The following is a 16,037-nucleotide window of genomic DNA, read 5'->3' as shown; positions in this document are numbered from 1 at the left end:
CCTTCCTTCTTCCCTCCCTCCCTCCTTTCCTTCCTTCCTTCCTTCCTTCCTTCCTTCCTTCCTTCCTTCCTTCCTTCCTTCCTTCCTTCCTTCCTCCCTCCCCTCCCTTTCCTCTCTCCCCTCCCTCCCCACTCCTTCCAGGTGTTTATATTGTTTTCCTTAGGTACTCAACACATGTTCACTGATAAGGTAAAAGGACAACAGGATGAGTAGACATATAGTCCCAACTGTTCTACACCATACAAATTGTGATGATTCTAAAACTCAATTACAGTTTGAAGTTTAAGGGCCATGCCACATAAAATTTAGTAGAGACAATATTTAAGAATTTCTGTGAACATAAAAATCTGTTTCCCTGAGGCATGGTGATGAACCTTTCCTCAGGCAACAGATAGAAAGAATATTGCCAAGCTACTTTCTAACTTGGCAAAAGCTACCAGAACTCATGCTCAGCTAGCATGGCCTTCAAAAGCCCTTAAATAAATCCCCAAACCAAGGAAACAATAGAATTGGACTTAAGTGAAGAATAGAGATATCAATCAAGAGTTTTTAAAATACTGATATTAGGAATGAGTTGGCAGAGCTAGGTTGGAATCCCAGCTCATCAGCAATATATAACTTTGGGCACCCTAAAATCCATGAACATATTTTCTGGGGGGGGGGTGGGGGGGAACAGAGATAATATTAGCTATACTCCACAGGTGGTTGTGATCTCACTCTATAAATAGTCAAATGCTTTTATATACACACACACAGACACACACACACAAATTTTCAAATGGCTTCTCACAGTTCAATTGGATACTGCTCCGAAAGCAAGTTCTCAATGGGAGAAGTGACCTGAGAAAACTTAAAACTGTCTCTTTGGATTGCTATATACACCAATCAACCTGAAAGAACTATAATCACGATTAGGTTCCCTGCCTCACTCTACCCCAGACTTTCTTATTACTACTTCGTATTACTACGAAGTCATGGAATTCTTTCAATGGAAGCAGACAGCCTTCAATTCCACAATACAAAATTCAAGTTGCAGTGAACTTGAGTCAGGAAGACTGGAGTTAAAATCCTTCACATGATATATTTCCTCATCTGTAAAATGGAGATAGTTATACTACTTGATGGGATTGTTGTGAGGTTCTAATGATATGATAATATAAAGTAGCTACAAACTTTAAAGCATGACATACATTTCAATTATCATTACTAAATGCTCTTTTATGATTACAAAAACCTTTGCACCTATATGGTGAATTTAGATAGCCTTCATGGTCTGTTTCTGAGGAGCCACTGGTGAATAACACAATAACACAATAATAATAAAGCATAATTTTATTATCTCACTATTCTTGTCACTCCTCTTTATCATTCTAGTAAGAGAACTTAACATTATTACTCATTCTATAGTGAGTTATACCCCTAACAATTCAGATCAACCCCCTCAACTTTACTGCACATCTTATGAAATTCCTGTCCACATTTTTCCATAAATTCTAAATGTCCCTTGCCTAAGGATTCAACACCACTGTAGTTAATTAGCTCCAGTAAAATAAGGATGTTATGCCAAACAATATTATAGGGATCAATGAGTTAAACAGAAACAGTTATAAACAGAGATTCTGGGCAGAATTGGATTATAATTTATTAGTCAAGCAACTTTGAAACTTATGTCCATACTTATATCAGCCTTAATGGCAGGCTTTGTCATGAGCCAAGAGTAGAATCTGATAAAACCCATTTGATGGAGTGGTCAGCATTTCAAAGCTTGCTCTACACCTTCCATATGCTAGGTGAAACCTGTTTAAGTTATTTGAACATATCTCAACCTCAGTTTCCTCATCTAAAAAATGAGGATAATATTTGCACTACTTTTCTCACAGAGCAAATTGAACGATCATAAAATGTATGTATAATTGTCAACTATAAAATCAAACAGACTCTTAATTAAAAAGCTTTTTGGCAATTCCAATTTTCTTCCCCACATGAAATAGGTTAATTACTAGTAAGGATAATCAAAATCTAACCCATCCAATGATGCCTCAGCTCTATTTCCCTCTGGCAGGCAAACCTGTCATACAGTATTGGGGTCTCAGGCCTGAATTAGCTGAACAACATGGCAGCTGGAATAGGGTGGAATGGCCTGAATGAACAAGAAAATAGCCTTAAGGAAGTGGCCTTAACATAGTGGACTGAATGGAAAGGCACAGAGTTCTTCCTTATATACTGTTAACTGGGCTGCAGATGAGATCACATTCCCTTCAATTGGAAGTAAAATAACTTTTTGTGAGTTCCTTACTTTGAACCAGCTAAACAACAATTGTAAAGAGGCAGAGATGAATTTAGCTGTAGATATCAGAAAGTAGAGTGCTTTTTGTCTTGCCATAACTAAGGTGCTCAAAATTCTACTCTACTGAAAGGGGGGGAGGTGGAGAGAATCCCCTCTACACACTACTAAAAGAAGTCATTTTTGAAAGCAACAATGAATACACAGGGACAGACCAGGTTGAAATTATAAGCATTAAAAAACTATCATCTTCACTATAACTAGCAATCTTAAAAGCCATTTTAAAAAAAAGTAAAAGAAAGGAAAAACACCAGAGTAGTAACAGAAGGTACATATATAAAAATCACATCTCATAATTTACACAGGCCTGCTGAAAGGAAGAACCTGGTCATCTTTGTCATACTATCAAGTAGTCTCCATCCTAATACTTTCAAATAGCTCTTTTCTTACTATCTCTGATTAGCCTGATTGAAGCAGGCTAGAAAGGTGTTTTCATGATCCCTTAAAATGCAAATCTAAAAAAATCTAAAACCTAAAGGAGGAACTAAATTTCACTAGTATGTCTTAAGGTTAGGAAGTGTTTACCACTTTTACCCAAGGTCACATAGGCAAGTTATTGAAAAGCCGTTAACAGAGCCCAGATTTCTGGACTCTCAGAAAAGTCCTTTACACCAAATCTACACCATCAAATCTACATATTCACAATTTTACAAAGAAGAATTCTAGCAACATGTTTATCTCAAAATTTATTATGTGAGACAGAAATAATATAGATGGCAATGGACTGTGTTTCAAAATAATGAAAAGAGTTTCAATAGTTAAACTACTGAATTAAATACTAAAATAACATCAAATGTAGTTAGGCCTGGAGAAAGTGGTAAAAGTCCAACCTATTTTAAGGCAGAGTACTGAAAAAAGCTAAGGAAAAAATGTAGGAATACTGGGAATAGTACCATTACAGCTAGACATGACAGATTCCAATGATGATAAGATAAGGGGATAGGAACCTTGAGAAGTCTTATTCTGACCTTGTTCCTCCCTTCCTCCTCAAATTTAATTACTACACAGTGGAAATGGGATTTTGGGATACTACTTCACCTCTCTCACCAAAAGACATGCCCATGCTTGTGATTTGTTTTTAGGGAATAAAAGACTTCATTCTGAAAATAACGGTAGAAAGACAAGAATCCCCAAGTAAAGTTAAATGTACGTAATCTTAGGCTATCACTTAATGTAAGACATTGTTTCTTGATTCCAACTATACCAGGGACTGACAAAATAGATTAGGGGAGTCTAGACAGAAAGCATGAACTAAATCAGTAAGTCATCCAAAACTTAAGTGCCTACTATCTGTCAAACATAGCATTTCATTATGTTAAGTGTAGGAGATACAAAGAAAGGCTAAAAAAAGTTCCTTCTCTCAAGAAGCTCCTAGAGGAGGCAATATGCAAGTAATTACATACAAACTAGATTCAAGGTGGAGACTTTAGCTGAAACTTTTTTTAAAGCCAAGGAAATAAGAGAAAGAGGAAGTTTCTGGCATGTTAGCAAAAATGTCTGGCACCCAGAGATGGAATTTTTCATGGGAGGAATAGTGAGGACAGTGTCACTGGATTGCAGAATACATGGAAGGTGACTAGAAAGTTCAGAAGGGACCAAGGTATGAAGAGCTTTACAAGATGAAACAAGTATATATTTGATTCTGGAACAGAATGGCATGGGATGGGGGGAGGGACGGAGGACATGACAGGACACAGAGAAAGTGAGTGCTGGTCAGGGACCAGTTTGACAGCTAAGTAAAGGATGTTCCAGAGAAGGAAGAGACAGAGACTTGAGACAGGAGGTACACCAACCAGCAAGCTATTGCCACAGTCTATATGTGAGATGATGGGAACTTGAACAAGGTGACAGTGTTAGAGGAGAGAAGGAGTAATATATGAGAAATATTACGAAAGGTAGATACAATAGGATTTGACAACTAATTAGGTGAGGAAAGAGGGGGGAGCAAGGAGTGGAGAATGATGTCTAAGCTGTGGGCCTGGGTTACTGAGATGGTAGCATCCTTGACAATACTGGGGAAGTTGGAATAAAGGGGATATTTGGAGGAAGTTGAAGGTAAAGACAATGAACTCAGTTTCAGACATGTTTAAAATGTCTATAGGATATTCAGTTTGATATGTCCAATAAGCAGTTGGAGATATGAGACTGGTGAGCTGAGAGGTTAGGAAGGATTGAACAAGTAGTTCTAATAATGCATCAACATAACTGAAACTATGAGAGCTGAAAATATCACAAATGAAAAAATATATAGAGAAAAAGGGCCCAGGAGAGAGGCCTTTGGGTAAAGATCTAACAAAGGAGATGGAAAAGAGGGTGATCAAAATCTTACTATCAAGCTGCAGAGAGGTCACAAAGGATGAGACTGAAAAAAGGCCATTAGATTTGGCAATTAGAGTACCTTCCATACTTTGGAAAAAGTAGTTTTCAACTGAATGATGAGGTTGGGAGAGATCAACAAGTAGAAAAAGCACATGGCATAAGATTTTTTTTTTTTTAAAGAAATAAGGCTCATAGAGATAAAAGGGGTGTTAAAGGTCATTTAGTACAGTGGTTCCTAACTTAATCAACTTCTATTTAATTTAGGACTTCAAAATGATACTAATGACTGTTCTATTACTACACAATGATTGACCAAACTACATAATGACAAAAAGCTACAAAATTTTTCAAATGAATATATTTTATTAACCACCATGTGTCTATACTTATTGATAAGTATTAATGGATACAGGTACAAGATATTATTTTGTCTATAGAGCATGTGCTTGCTTTTTTATTACATGGAATCACTTAATGAGATCTTCTTAAAAAAATTTCCACACCCTTAGGGTTAAAAAGTGATGATGTCCAACCCATACCGATTCATTTTATAGATGAAAAACTAATGCTTGGAGAGGTTAAGATTTTTAAAAGTTCAATTTCAGAAAAGCTATAGAATCAAGATTTCACATGCAAGACTGGAGAAGCAGCATACTATTTCGGAAAGAACAATGGTTCTGAGAGTGAGAAGACCAGGGTTGAATGAAATCTTGCCTGATCCATACCACCTGGGAAATTGTTAATCTTTGTGGTTCCCAGTTTTCTCACTTAGGAAATCAGAAGTTTAGATTAGATGGAACTTAAGGAACTCCCAACTCTAGATTCAAGATCTTAAGTTTTGCAGCCATGTCAAAACTTTCTGGATTTGCATGATAATTGATTGAATAAAGAACAATAGCTAACAATAGTCCTTTAAGGTTCACAAAACATTTTGCATATTTTTTTCATTTAATCCCCACAACTTGGACTATGACTGACACTTATTCATAGGATATACAATCAATCTAAATGGTGTATCAGATCCTTTCCTATTTTAATAGATAAAAGAATCTAAGAAGCTCCATGCCCAGAAAGTATAAATGGCAAAGACAAAAAGGAGCAGTAGTTTTGAAGTCGCTATCCCTCCCTAAAGTGGAAGATTTTAGTGCTTCAAGCAGAATTAAATAAGCAACTTTGTTATAAATGAGCTTTGTTCTCTAGAAGATAGTATTTAAACACAAAAATAATTTATATAAATAAAAGTATTTTTAAATGTCTTTAGGAATTTAAGAAAGAATACTATGCAGATAATAAACCCACTTCCTTTTAGTAACCTCAAGCATAAAAATGTTTATTTTTCAAACCAAAACTAAAAGGAACCAATTCATAAGATAATAGGAATCATAACAAGAAACCACCAATGATATCAACTAGTCCTACCCTCTCCCTTTTAGTGATGAAGAAACTTAAAGAGTTGTGTCCTAGGTCACAATGGGCAGCAAATAGAAGAACAAAGATTCAAATCTGATGAAGCCTCTTTTCACTCTACATCATTCACTGTTAAGACTCTGTAAGAAAGGACTCTACATGTGAAATAATAGGATCTGGCGCTACAAAGCCCTAAGAGACCAATTACTCCAATCCTTTCATTTTACAGATGAGAAAACTGAGGCCCAGAGAGGCTAAGCAATTTGTTTAAAGCCATACAATCGCTAAATTGTAAAAATAAAAGCAAGCAAAGAATACTCAACTAATTGGCCCTGTGATTTTTTAAAATAGTGTCATAACTCTGTGATGCATAAGACTGTAAATAAATCAATGCATCTAAAGAGCATTTTAGTTAACAAATGTGAATTAAGTTTATATTAAATTTTAAGACAGGGCAAAATCAGAAGAGTAATCACTAATAGTTCAAATTCAGGGATCACTTAAAGAGTCAACAACAACTAATATTTAGTGTTTTTAGGTTTACAAAAGTATTTACATATATTATTTCATATATACTAGCTCAAATATTGTGAAATAGGTACTATAGATATTAATCTGCCCACCTTATTAAGGGCACTTAGTACCTTAACAGTACTAAGGGATAAGGCAGCTTAAAGAGGTTGCTCATTGCAGTACACTTGCTAATTTAATTGGAAATCGTCAAAAGAAAGTTTCATTTCAGATTCTGGATATCCAACACACTGAATCTCCTGACCAATAAAATTCCCCTCTCCTTAAAAAAAATTTTTTTTGGAAGAAGAGAAGGAGCAGAGTATTCAGAGTACTTATTGGTTAGTCAGGACAAAATCCAGGGGTTGGAATAGAGCAATGGCTTGTTTCATTACTTATGCTAAAATTGATGGGGTATGGGGCCAAAAGATTTCAATGACTCTCCAACAGTCAGAATTATTTTAGGTCTTAGCCAATTAAGTTGGTCAAAAAAGGAAATTCAAACATTAGGCATTTAATACATGTAATGTATACATGAAGAACATCTGTCCTGACAGTAAATTCAAACTGACTACCATTTGGATTTTGTCCCATTCATCTTGCAATTAAAAATAGTATGATCCAAATATAAAATATAATGAAACCTTTTAAATTATCTTGCCATAATGTGTTGTACCGTGATAAAAAGTTTAGGGACTGCAAATGGGAAAAACTCCTGTATTTTGAGTTTATAAAAGTAGAATTATTTAAAGTCTTCTCAAAATAATTTATTTTTAAATCTAATTTTTTTAAATGCTACATCAGTTCATGTCAAACCTAAGCTTTTAATATTGAATGCACTAAGTGACAAACAACATTTCCTTAACATATCCTGATTTCAAGAATGTTTAGAATATTTGTTGCAGTAGTATATTATGGCAAAAACCTAACCTTTCTACTTACTTCAAAAATCTAGATTCTTAAGACTTCTAAACAGATGGGAATAAGAGTTTTGGGGGGTGGGGAGGTGAAGAACAGGATGTGGAAGAGTAACACATGTCCACTCTTCTAGTAACTCATGATCCAAACACAGAAACAGAACAAGATATTATCTATATCTATTAAGACAAAGACTTTTGGAAGTAGCAGTGACAGGGTTGCCAAATGTGACCCATTTAAAAAAAAAAAAACAAAACAGCAGCCAGGATTTTTAAAATTTGCAGACTTACATTTAAATCAATTCAGAATGACTTTTCAATTAGCTAAGTCGGAAAACTTTCTAAGCACTATCACATGTGCTGTAAGATGACAATGTGCATAAGTGGCCACTCCTCTGGCAAGATCCAAGAAAGAAGATGGAAGCTTTAGGACCTTAGAAATCATCTGCTCCAACCCCTCGTTTTAAGCACGAATGTAAACAGTCTCAGAGTGGTTAGAAGTTGCCTCAGAAAATTCCTACCTAATGTTTCAGGAACAGTGTTTTAAACGCAAAATCCAGTTACAGAATTTTAGATAGCCAGTTAAAGCAAAAATAGAAAAATAATTCAACAGCTTTTATCACTTGTGCAGGGAGAAATGAGAATTCAAAAGTGCAAACTCAAAAGAAAGAGTACTAAATTTGTAATGTTCCCCAGTGCTCAATACAGTGTATTTACAGCTGGTAGGCAATTTCTTAGGTCTCCTTCACTGGATCATCTCCCAAGTCCACCCTCCTAAGTGCAGATTCAGGCCAAAGCAATATCCAAGGTCAGCTTCTCTCTCTACACCCTCTCTCCCAGTGATCTCATCAATTTCCTAAGGCTCAATTATGATCTCTATGTAGATGACCCTCAGATCTATATATTTAGCCCTAATGTCTTCCCTCATCTTCAGACCCACATCATTAGCTGCCTCCTGGACATTTCACACAAGATGTCCTGGTATGTAATTCATCAAAATCCAACATGTCCAAAACAGAACTATCTTTCCTTCCCAAATATTGCTCTTCCAACTTCCCTATTTCTGTCAAAGGCACCACCACCATCCTTCTTGTCACACAGATTAGCAACCTAGGACTCATCTTTCAACTCTTCATTCTCCCTTACTCACCACATCTAATTAGTTGCCAAGTCAATTTTACCTCCATAACTTCTCTAGAATCTAGCCTTTTCTCAATCCTTAATTTTCTCAATTCTCCACCACCCTTGTTCAAGTCCTCTTCACATCACCTGGACTATGACAAGAATCTCATTTGTCTCCTCTCCTCCAATCTCTACTTGCCAATTCATTGTTCACACATTGTGTTATTTAATAAGCACAGGTCTCACTATTGCGTCTAAGATACAATGCTCATTGCTGATTGACATTCAAAAAACCTTTTAAAATCTGGTTCTAGTCTACCTTTCTATTAAGTATAATATACATGATTCTTCTTCATGTACTCTACCTGCCAGTCAAACTGGGTTCCTTGCTGTCCTACATGCACAATGTTGGATTACAGAGCAGAAGCTAGTCCAAACCCTTCATTTTACAGATGAGAAATGTAAGGGAGGATAAATGTCTTGCTGGAGGTCACAGTAATTGCAAGAGGGGAAGATCTGAACTCAGAGCTTCTGACTTCAGAGCCAGAACTCTTTCAATCATCTTTCTTCATCCCATCTCCAATGGGAGTGCTTTGGAGGAGATTGGCCTTCCATTCCTGGAATGCATTTCTTTTTCTTTTTTTAAGCCCCACCTCTGAAAATTCCTAACTCTCTACAAAGCTCAATTCAAGTGCTGGGTCCTAACAAGGAATGTTTCCTGAAATCCCTCACTCTCAAAATTACTGTGTGCTTACTGGTTTGTAGAGTACATTTATTTGTGCATCTGGTATCTATCTCCCTTGAAAGAATTTAGTAAGCTCCTTGAAGGAAGGAGCAGTTTTGATTTTCTATTTATATCCACTGTAGATGCTTTTATACTTACTGATTGTCCAATATTACTCAGGTTAAATTAGGTGCAGATCCAGGATTCAAAGCTTAGCCTTTTAATTTCAACTCCAATGTTCCTTCAACTATATTATACTACCTCTTCAGAGTGAATGTATAATCCTTCATTTTGTACCAATACATATATAGCTATAAGATTATGTGATCATTTTATAAAGATGAAGTTTTGCTACACTTACTAGAATTGATCCAAAGACCTGAAAACTAAAAACTTTATTAATTAATAAAACTCTTATCTTTTATCTTAGAATACTGGGTATTGGTTCTAAAGCACCAGAGTGGCAAGGGCTAGACAATGGGGTTTTAAGTGAGGGTCACACAGCTAGGAAATATTTGAACCTAGGACCTCCCATCTATGGGGCTGGCTCAATCCACTGAGCCACCTAGCTCCCCCCTAAACTAAAAACTTTTTACACATACACAACTTAAACTCAAAGTAAAGCAGTCAAACTGACAGTGTCAAATAATTTTAAGGTTGAATTCTGAAAATTCACTGTCTCCAGGGACTACCTTAACCTGACATAATTTAGTCCCATGGACTTGAGACAATACTCCACAAATGTACTAACCAACACACTTGGGGAAATCATTTAAAAGATAAAGTGAATTTAACATTGCCTTTAACATAAAGCCGGTCTTAAATAAATGTTAATTTCAGTTTCTCTAACTACACTTGACTCACTCCACAGGAGACAGTCACTTCCATCCCTAAAGATGACAAATATGGTATGTTCTGCTTCAAAGAATTTAAGAACTTCATTCTCTTTCCTTCATTGGGCTATTGTGAATAATTTCTAGGAATATAGGCCTCCAAAAACCAAACTTTTCCAAAATTAAAAACTAGAAATGCAGGCAAATGTATGTCTAAAGTTGTGAAACTACTTGAAAAATAGTCCTATGTGACATCCAAAAGCAAGGTAACAAAAACTTTTTGAGCAGTAAATCTTATCATGTTTTATTCTCACTTTGATTTCAGAGAAATCATGATCCATTTAGTATGCCTGGAGAAGGGTTCATGATCAATATTTAAAAGGGAAAAAAGTATAATTTACTTTAATTTGTAGTATAAATTTGATGAGATGGTTGATTGGAATTAGCTAGGGAATTTATAGGATCACAGGATTAAAAACTGGAAGAGACCTCAAAAGAGTATCTAGTCCAATGAATGTCCTGATTTTTAAGCTAAGGAAACCTAAGTGACTACAGTCAGAGATGAGTAAGAGAACACAAAAAACCCACAAACGATAGACTTGGTTGCTTAATTAAACTAAGAATCTTAGCCCTGGGATGCAGAATAGTATTCATTCCACAAGCAAGATTTTGTGCGAATCAGTTTTGTTCTTTCATGAGTTTTGGTAAAATCTATCCCATTTCACCAATTAAGATTCAGAAAGGGAAAACAACCTAAGCAAATGTGCCAATAGAAAGAAATGTGACCTCCAATGTGTCTTCCGAATGAGCAACTTTAATTTAACCAGTTACAAGAAGAAAAGGAAAAAAATTCCTAAGCGTTTTAAGACCTAATTAAGCTAAAACCTCAAAACATTAGTTGCAAATAAAAGTCTTTTAAAAGCTTCAGATCTCAAAATAGTCGGAGTCTGAGTTGAAAAAGCAGTGGACACCATGAGGTCCTTTCACTGTTATTGCCCATGATGACCAGGACTAAGCTTTCAAACCAGAACACGCAAAACCAGAAGACCGCAGGAGGTGGCTTAAGGGGCGGAAGTTGTTCTCTTTTAGCATTCACTTTGAAAGATTTTGAATGGATACAGCCCAACCAAGTTCCCGCCAGCAACGTAGACGGGGAAGCTTCCCGGACCCCGCGTCTCCTGCAAGGGCCTTGGCAAGTGTGAGCGTGTGTGGACACGGACACACACACACTCATACATACCACGCGCGCGCGCCCTTCCCCCACAATCTCTTCCCGTCGCGCTGGCCCCAGCCGAGGAACACACCCTCCCCGGCCCACACCCGGGCCCACGCGCCGCTTTGCCTTTCCCGGACTCGGCTTCTGTTCGCCCAGGCAGGCCTAACTCTCCCTCCCACGGGCCCTCACTCCCCGATCCCCCGGGGAAGTGGCATGGGGTGGGGAGTGTCCCGGGCTGCGATTAGCACTCAGGCCACGAGGCTCCCCGATCCCCCTGGAGGCCTTGATCTCCAGCAGCTCTAGAAGGGCTGAGAGGGTGGAAGCAGAGAATAAACTCGTGCCGGGGCACCCCAGCCTCCGGCTTGGGTTGGGCCTGGCGTTGGCGCCGCCACCCGCCGGCGTCCCGGGAAAGGAGCCTCTTACGGGCCGCTTGGCACAGGCCTGAGATCCGAAAGAAAATACTGGTGATCTCAGGCCCGGCCAGACCCGGGAAAGGCTTCGTCTCCACCCGCCCCGACATCAACAAAGCCCGGCGCTCCCTCCCGCCTCGGGCCGGCCTCGCTTACCCATCGGTCCCTGCACGTTTCTTGCCGGAGGGATAATCCTCCCCTAGGTCCAACCGGTGCCGCTTGGACATGGTCGTGCTGAGACGGCGGCGATGGAGGGAGAAATTTCAAAAGGCGAGAGAGGGAGCGAAATAAGGGGCAGCTGGCGGCAGCACGGACAAGGGCGATCCTTCGCTCAGGCCCCCCCCCCACTTACAACAGCCTCCGCCGTGCGGCCAGGACCAGAAGGTAAAATGGCGGCGGCGGCGAGGACCGGGCCTGCGCGCGCGCCCCCGCCGCGTGCGTGCGTGCCATGGTGCGCGCGCGCGCCGTGCCGCTCTTCGCCGTTTCTCTCTCGCTCATTCGTCCATCCGCCTGCCATACAACCCCTCCCGCCTTTCGCTGGGAAGAGAAGAGGGGGGGAGGGGCAGGAAATTACCCGCCCTCTAGGCTCGTCGTGATGAGGCACGTAAGACGAACAGGCTGCTGGGAAGGTTACCTCCACCCCTCTCCCTATGAGAAGGAAAATCTTGGAGAAAGGGGGAGAGGCGGGGAATCCCACGTGTTGTGGAAAGTTGGACTGAATAAAAGGACAGGGCTGACCCAGCAGAAAAGGTGGAGTCCCCATCACTGGCTGACCTGTCACACTGTTGCCAGCTGGAAGGCTAGAGGAACCCCCCTCTCCCAGGTGTCTGAATTTCCCCCATTTGATACTGAATCACAGAACTTCGGAATTGAAAGGGACCTCACATTCCATATAGTCCATAAATTAGCCAGCAGTTATTAGCCGTCTGCTACTCCGACCTGAACAGGAAGACCTAACAAGTGGTTATCCAGTCTTCGAAGACTTCCAGTGAGGGGGAACTTACCTCCGGAGGCAACCCATTTTTAGCCAAAGGATATGAACAAACACCAGATTGAAAAAAAAAGTCCTGTTGTCAATAAGGATGAAAAAAAATGCTCCAAAGCATTGATAAATGAAAGTCAACTTCACACTGCAAATTTTCAAAGTTGACAAAAGTTGGAAATAGGTAAGGTTGGAGGAATTGTGGGGAAAGACACTATGCATAGTGAGTGGAGCTGTGAATTGGTTATCAATCTGGAATGCAACTTGGAATTTTTCAGTGACTGAAGTGTCCATTTCCTTTGGCCCACAGGCTCCAGGACTAAATATTTCCAAGGAGGTCAAAGATAAAAAAAGTCTTCATATATCTAAAAATATTTATGGCAGCACTTATAACGACAAACAAAAACCCTAGAAACAAAATAGGTTAGGAAATGGATAAGCATTTTGTGGTTCAAGAATGGAATATTGCTTTGCTGTAAGAAACAGTTGATAGGAAGAATACAGAAAAACACTGGAAGCTTTTAAATGAATTAATGGGGAATCAAGTAAGTAGAATCAAGAAAATAATATTTCCAAATTGAAGTACCTAAGTGGTTAAAGGATAGAGTATCTGACTTGAGAGTCAAGAAGAGCTAAATAAAGTGATCCTTGGTAGGCTACTTAATCTCTCTAAGCCTCAGTTTTCTCAACTAAAAAATGAGGATAATAACAAATCTCACTTAGTAATGAAGATCAAATAAGGTAATATATGTAAAATATTTTTGCAAATCTTAGAGTTATATATTTGTACATAGTCTTTATTATTATTTTAGTAATGGAATAAATGGAAAGGGCAAAAGAAAGAATTGAAAATTAATACTGTGTAATTATAATGGCCAAGCTTGACTCCCAAAGAAGAGATAAGAAAATGTTTTCCCTTCACTGGAGAGCTGATAGACTACAGGCATAAAGTATTAATTACTCAATCAACATCTATTAACATGCTTAATATGTGCCAAGTACTGTGGTGTCAGGGATGCAAAGAAAAACCCAAAACCACACATTCCATATGCTATCAGACTCAGTTGATTTATTGGTTTTTCAGAACTGATTTCTTTCCTCCTTTTTTAATAAAGAATGGCTTTCTGAGTAAAGAAAGGGAGAGGATTATATTTAGAAATGAAAGTGATACACAAAAAAAGATATTAATAAAAAATCTACTAAAAGGAGAGAATTGTTGGAATGGAACTTTAGATCAGGAAGTAAGGTATAAAATCAAAAGTCATTTACAAAACTTAAAACAAAGATAAAGTCATTATGAACATTAAAAAAAAAAACTTAGGCCAATAAGCCAGTTTTATACCTCAAGGCTGTTTTGAGCAAAAGTTTAGAAGGCTATAATAACCGCAGTGTGTCCCATGAGATTGGTGCCAGACTTGAACTATTCTTTGCTCTGAGGAACACCAAAATATAGTGGGAAAAAAGCACTTTCATCTAGTTCATCCATAAAAATTATATGAAGACTCTGTGAAATGCTTTACAGAAATCTAAATTATATAAGTATTTTCCTGATCTGGCAGGATAGTAATCCTGTCAAAAAAAGAAATGAAGTTAGTCTGGCATGATCTTGATGAAGCCAGGCTGGTTGTTCTCTTTTCTTGAATTCTGTCTCAAATTAATTACTAGGTGTATCTACTGCTATTCTTTCTACATTATAGATCCTATCTATGTTATCTTAGTATGACAGGTATACACTGACTGTTTTCTCTAACTCATTATACTTTAAAGTGTTTTATAAAGAATATTACTAATGTAATGCTTTCTACCCTGGCCTGAAGGCCAGGTATATCACTTGCCCCTCTCCAAAAGTTGTCCATAACTCTTAAGGGGTATAGGGTATTTAGACTCTCTGCCAATCACTTCAAGCCCCCACTGATGGTATTTCCCCAAATATAGGGGGTCATGCCCCTATGTCCCAGTTCTGTGATAAATGATTTATTTATTGATCTATGATCTATTCCCTATTTTGTTTCTATATTTCTGTATTATCCATCCAATTTATTGTCATGCCATAGGGGAAATTATTATTTCTTTTAAATTTATTTTTCCACATCTAGTTAGTGCAGTATTTAGTCAAGTAGGATAATCAGTCAATATTAATAACATTTAGGATGATTAATTTAGACTATGGATCCTTTTTCTTATTTTAGACTTATAAATTGCATTTGCTTTTTTAAATCATGCAGAATAGGGAGGGAGTTTCGCCTTGAATCTGATCATTCAGGTTCAGCATGATAGAGATGTTCAAATACTGTGCAGTCTTCCAGTTATTTTAAGAGCCTCTCCAATATTGCTATTCCCCATGATAGCCCAACATGGAAGGCATACCTTTAGTCAATGGAGATGGCATAGGCCTAATCCATCCTTTGATCACTCATGTCAACATCTGCCTGTTAGCCTTCTTGGGAGATCTTCCTGAAGACCCAGGGCATATAAATTTGTTGACAAATGAGATTTTGTATTTTACTCTGCCTCTTTACTCTATGTCATCTGGGTAACAAGCATGATTTAAACAAACAAACAAACAAATCTGTGCCCTGGAATGAGGGGTATCAGTTCATGAGGAAGATCTAAGGTTCTATTAATTAAAGGGGGCCAGTTCCCTTTCATGAATAGCTATTGGGTTAGAGCTCTGCCTCACTGATTTTCCTTGCAGACTGGACAGATTTTTGAGCACAATTACACTTAGCCAAATAACAGGTTAGCTTTTAAATATACAGACATATAAATATACAGATATACCCACCACAGGCAGAGAATAATTTATACACACACACACACACACACACACACACACACACACACACACACACACACACACCTTTCCACCACCTCAAACTCTGTAGTGGGGAAGGGGAGTAGATTTATCGTTTAACTGGCTTTTTAGATTTTTCCTACAAGCCTGGCTGACATCTCTCCTGGACTTCTGGCTCCAAAGTAACTATGGGAATCACATTAACGGAGATCACCACTGGCATCTAAAGTTTTAGCAAAAAGGACAAATGCTACAGAACAGAGACCCTAGGCCTATTTCTAGGATCTATTTCTAAGAGAAGTGTGTATCTCTTTCCTAGTTAAGTTCATGGTGCCTAGACCATAGGTGAGCTGTGATACTCACCCTCTGGACACGTCAGAAAACTGTGAGCTGTAAAGAGAGACTTTTTTGGTTCCTCCAGTTTTAAAGATGTATCTTTTCCTGGCAATGTGTGAATAA

At 38.2% G+C, this 16,037-nt stretch overlaps 1 protein-coding gene across 1 annotated transcript in view; it reads right to left on the bottom strand.

Annotated features, from left to right (window-relative positions):
• Positions 1-12,202, bottom strand: part of DHX15 (DEAH-box helicase 15) — a 71,705-nt gene extending 59,503 nt beyond the window's left edge. Inside the window, exon 1 of the mRNA XM_044680379.1 lies at positions 11,959-12,202. Within this exon, the coding sequence (XP_044536314.1) occupies positions 11,959-12,029 (71 nt within the window). The 5' untranslated portion in view covers positions 12,030-12,202. The remainder of the gene's footprint in view (positions 1-11,958) is intronic.
• Between the last annotated feature and the right edge of the window lie 3,835 nt (positions 12,203-16,037).

This window comes from Gracilinanus agilis, chromosome 6 (assembly GCF_016433145.1).
Source record: "Gracilinanus agilis isolate LMUSP501 chromosome 6, AgileGrace, whole genome shotgun sequence".
Lineage (NCBI taxonomy): Eukaryota > Metazoa > Chordata > Mammalia > Didelphimorphia > Didelphidae > Gracilinanus > Gracilinanus agilis.
This window is presented reverse-complemented; position numbering and strand designations above follow the sequence as displayed.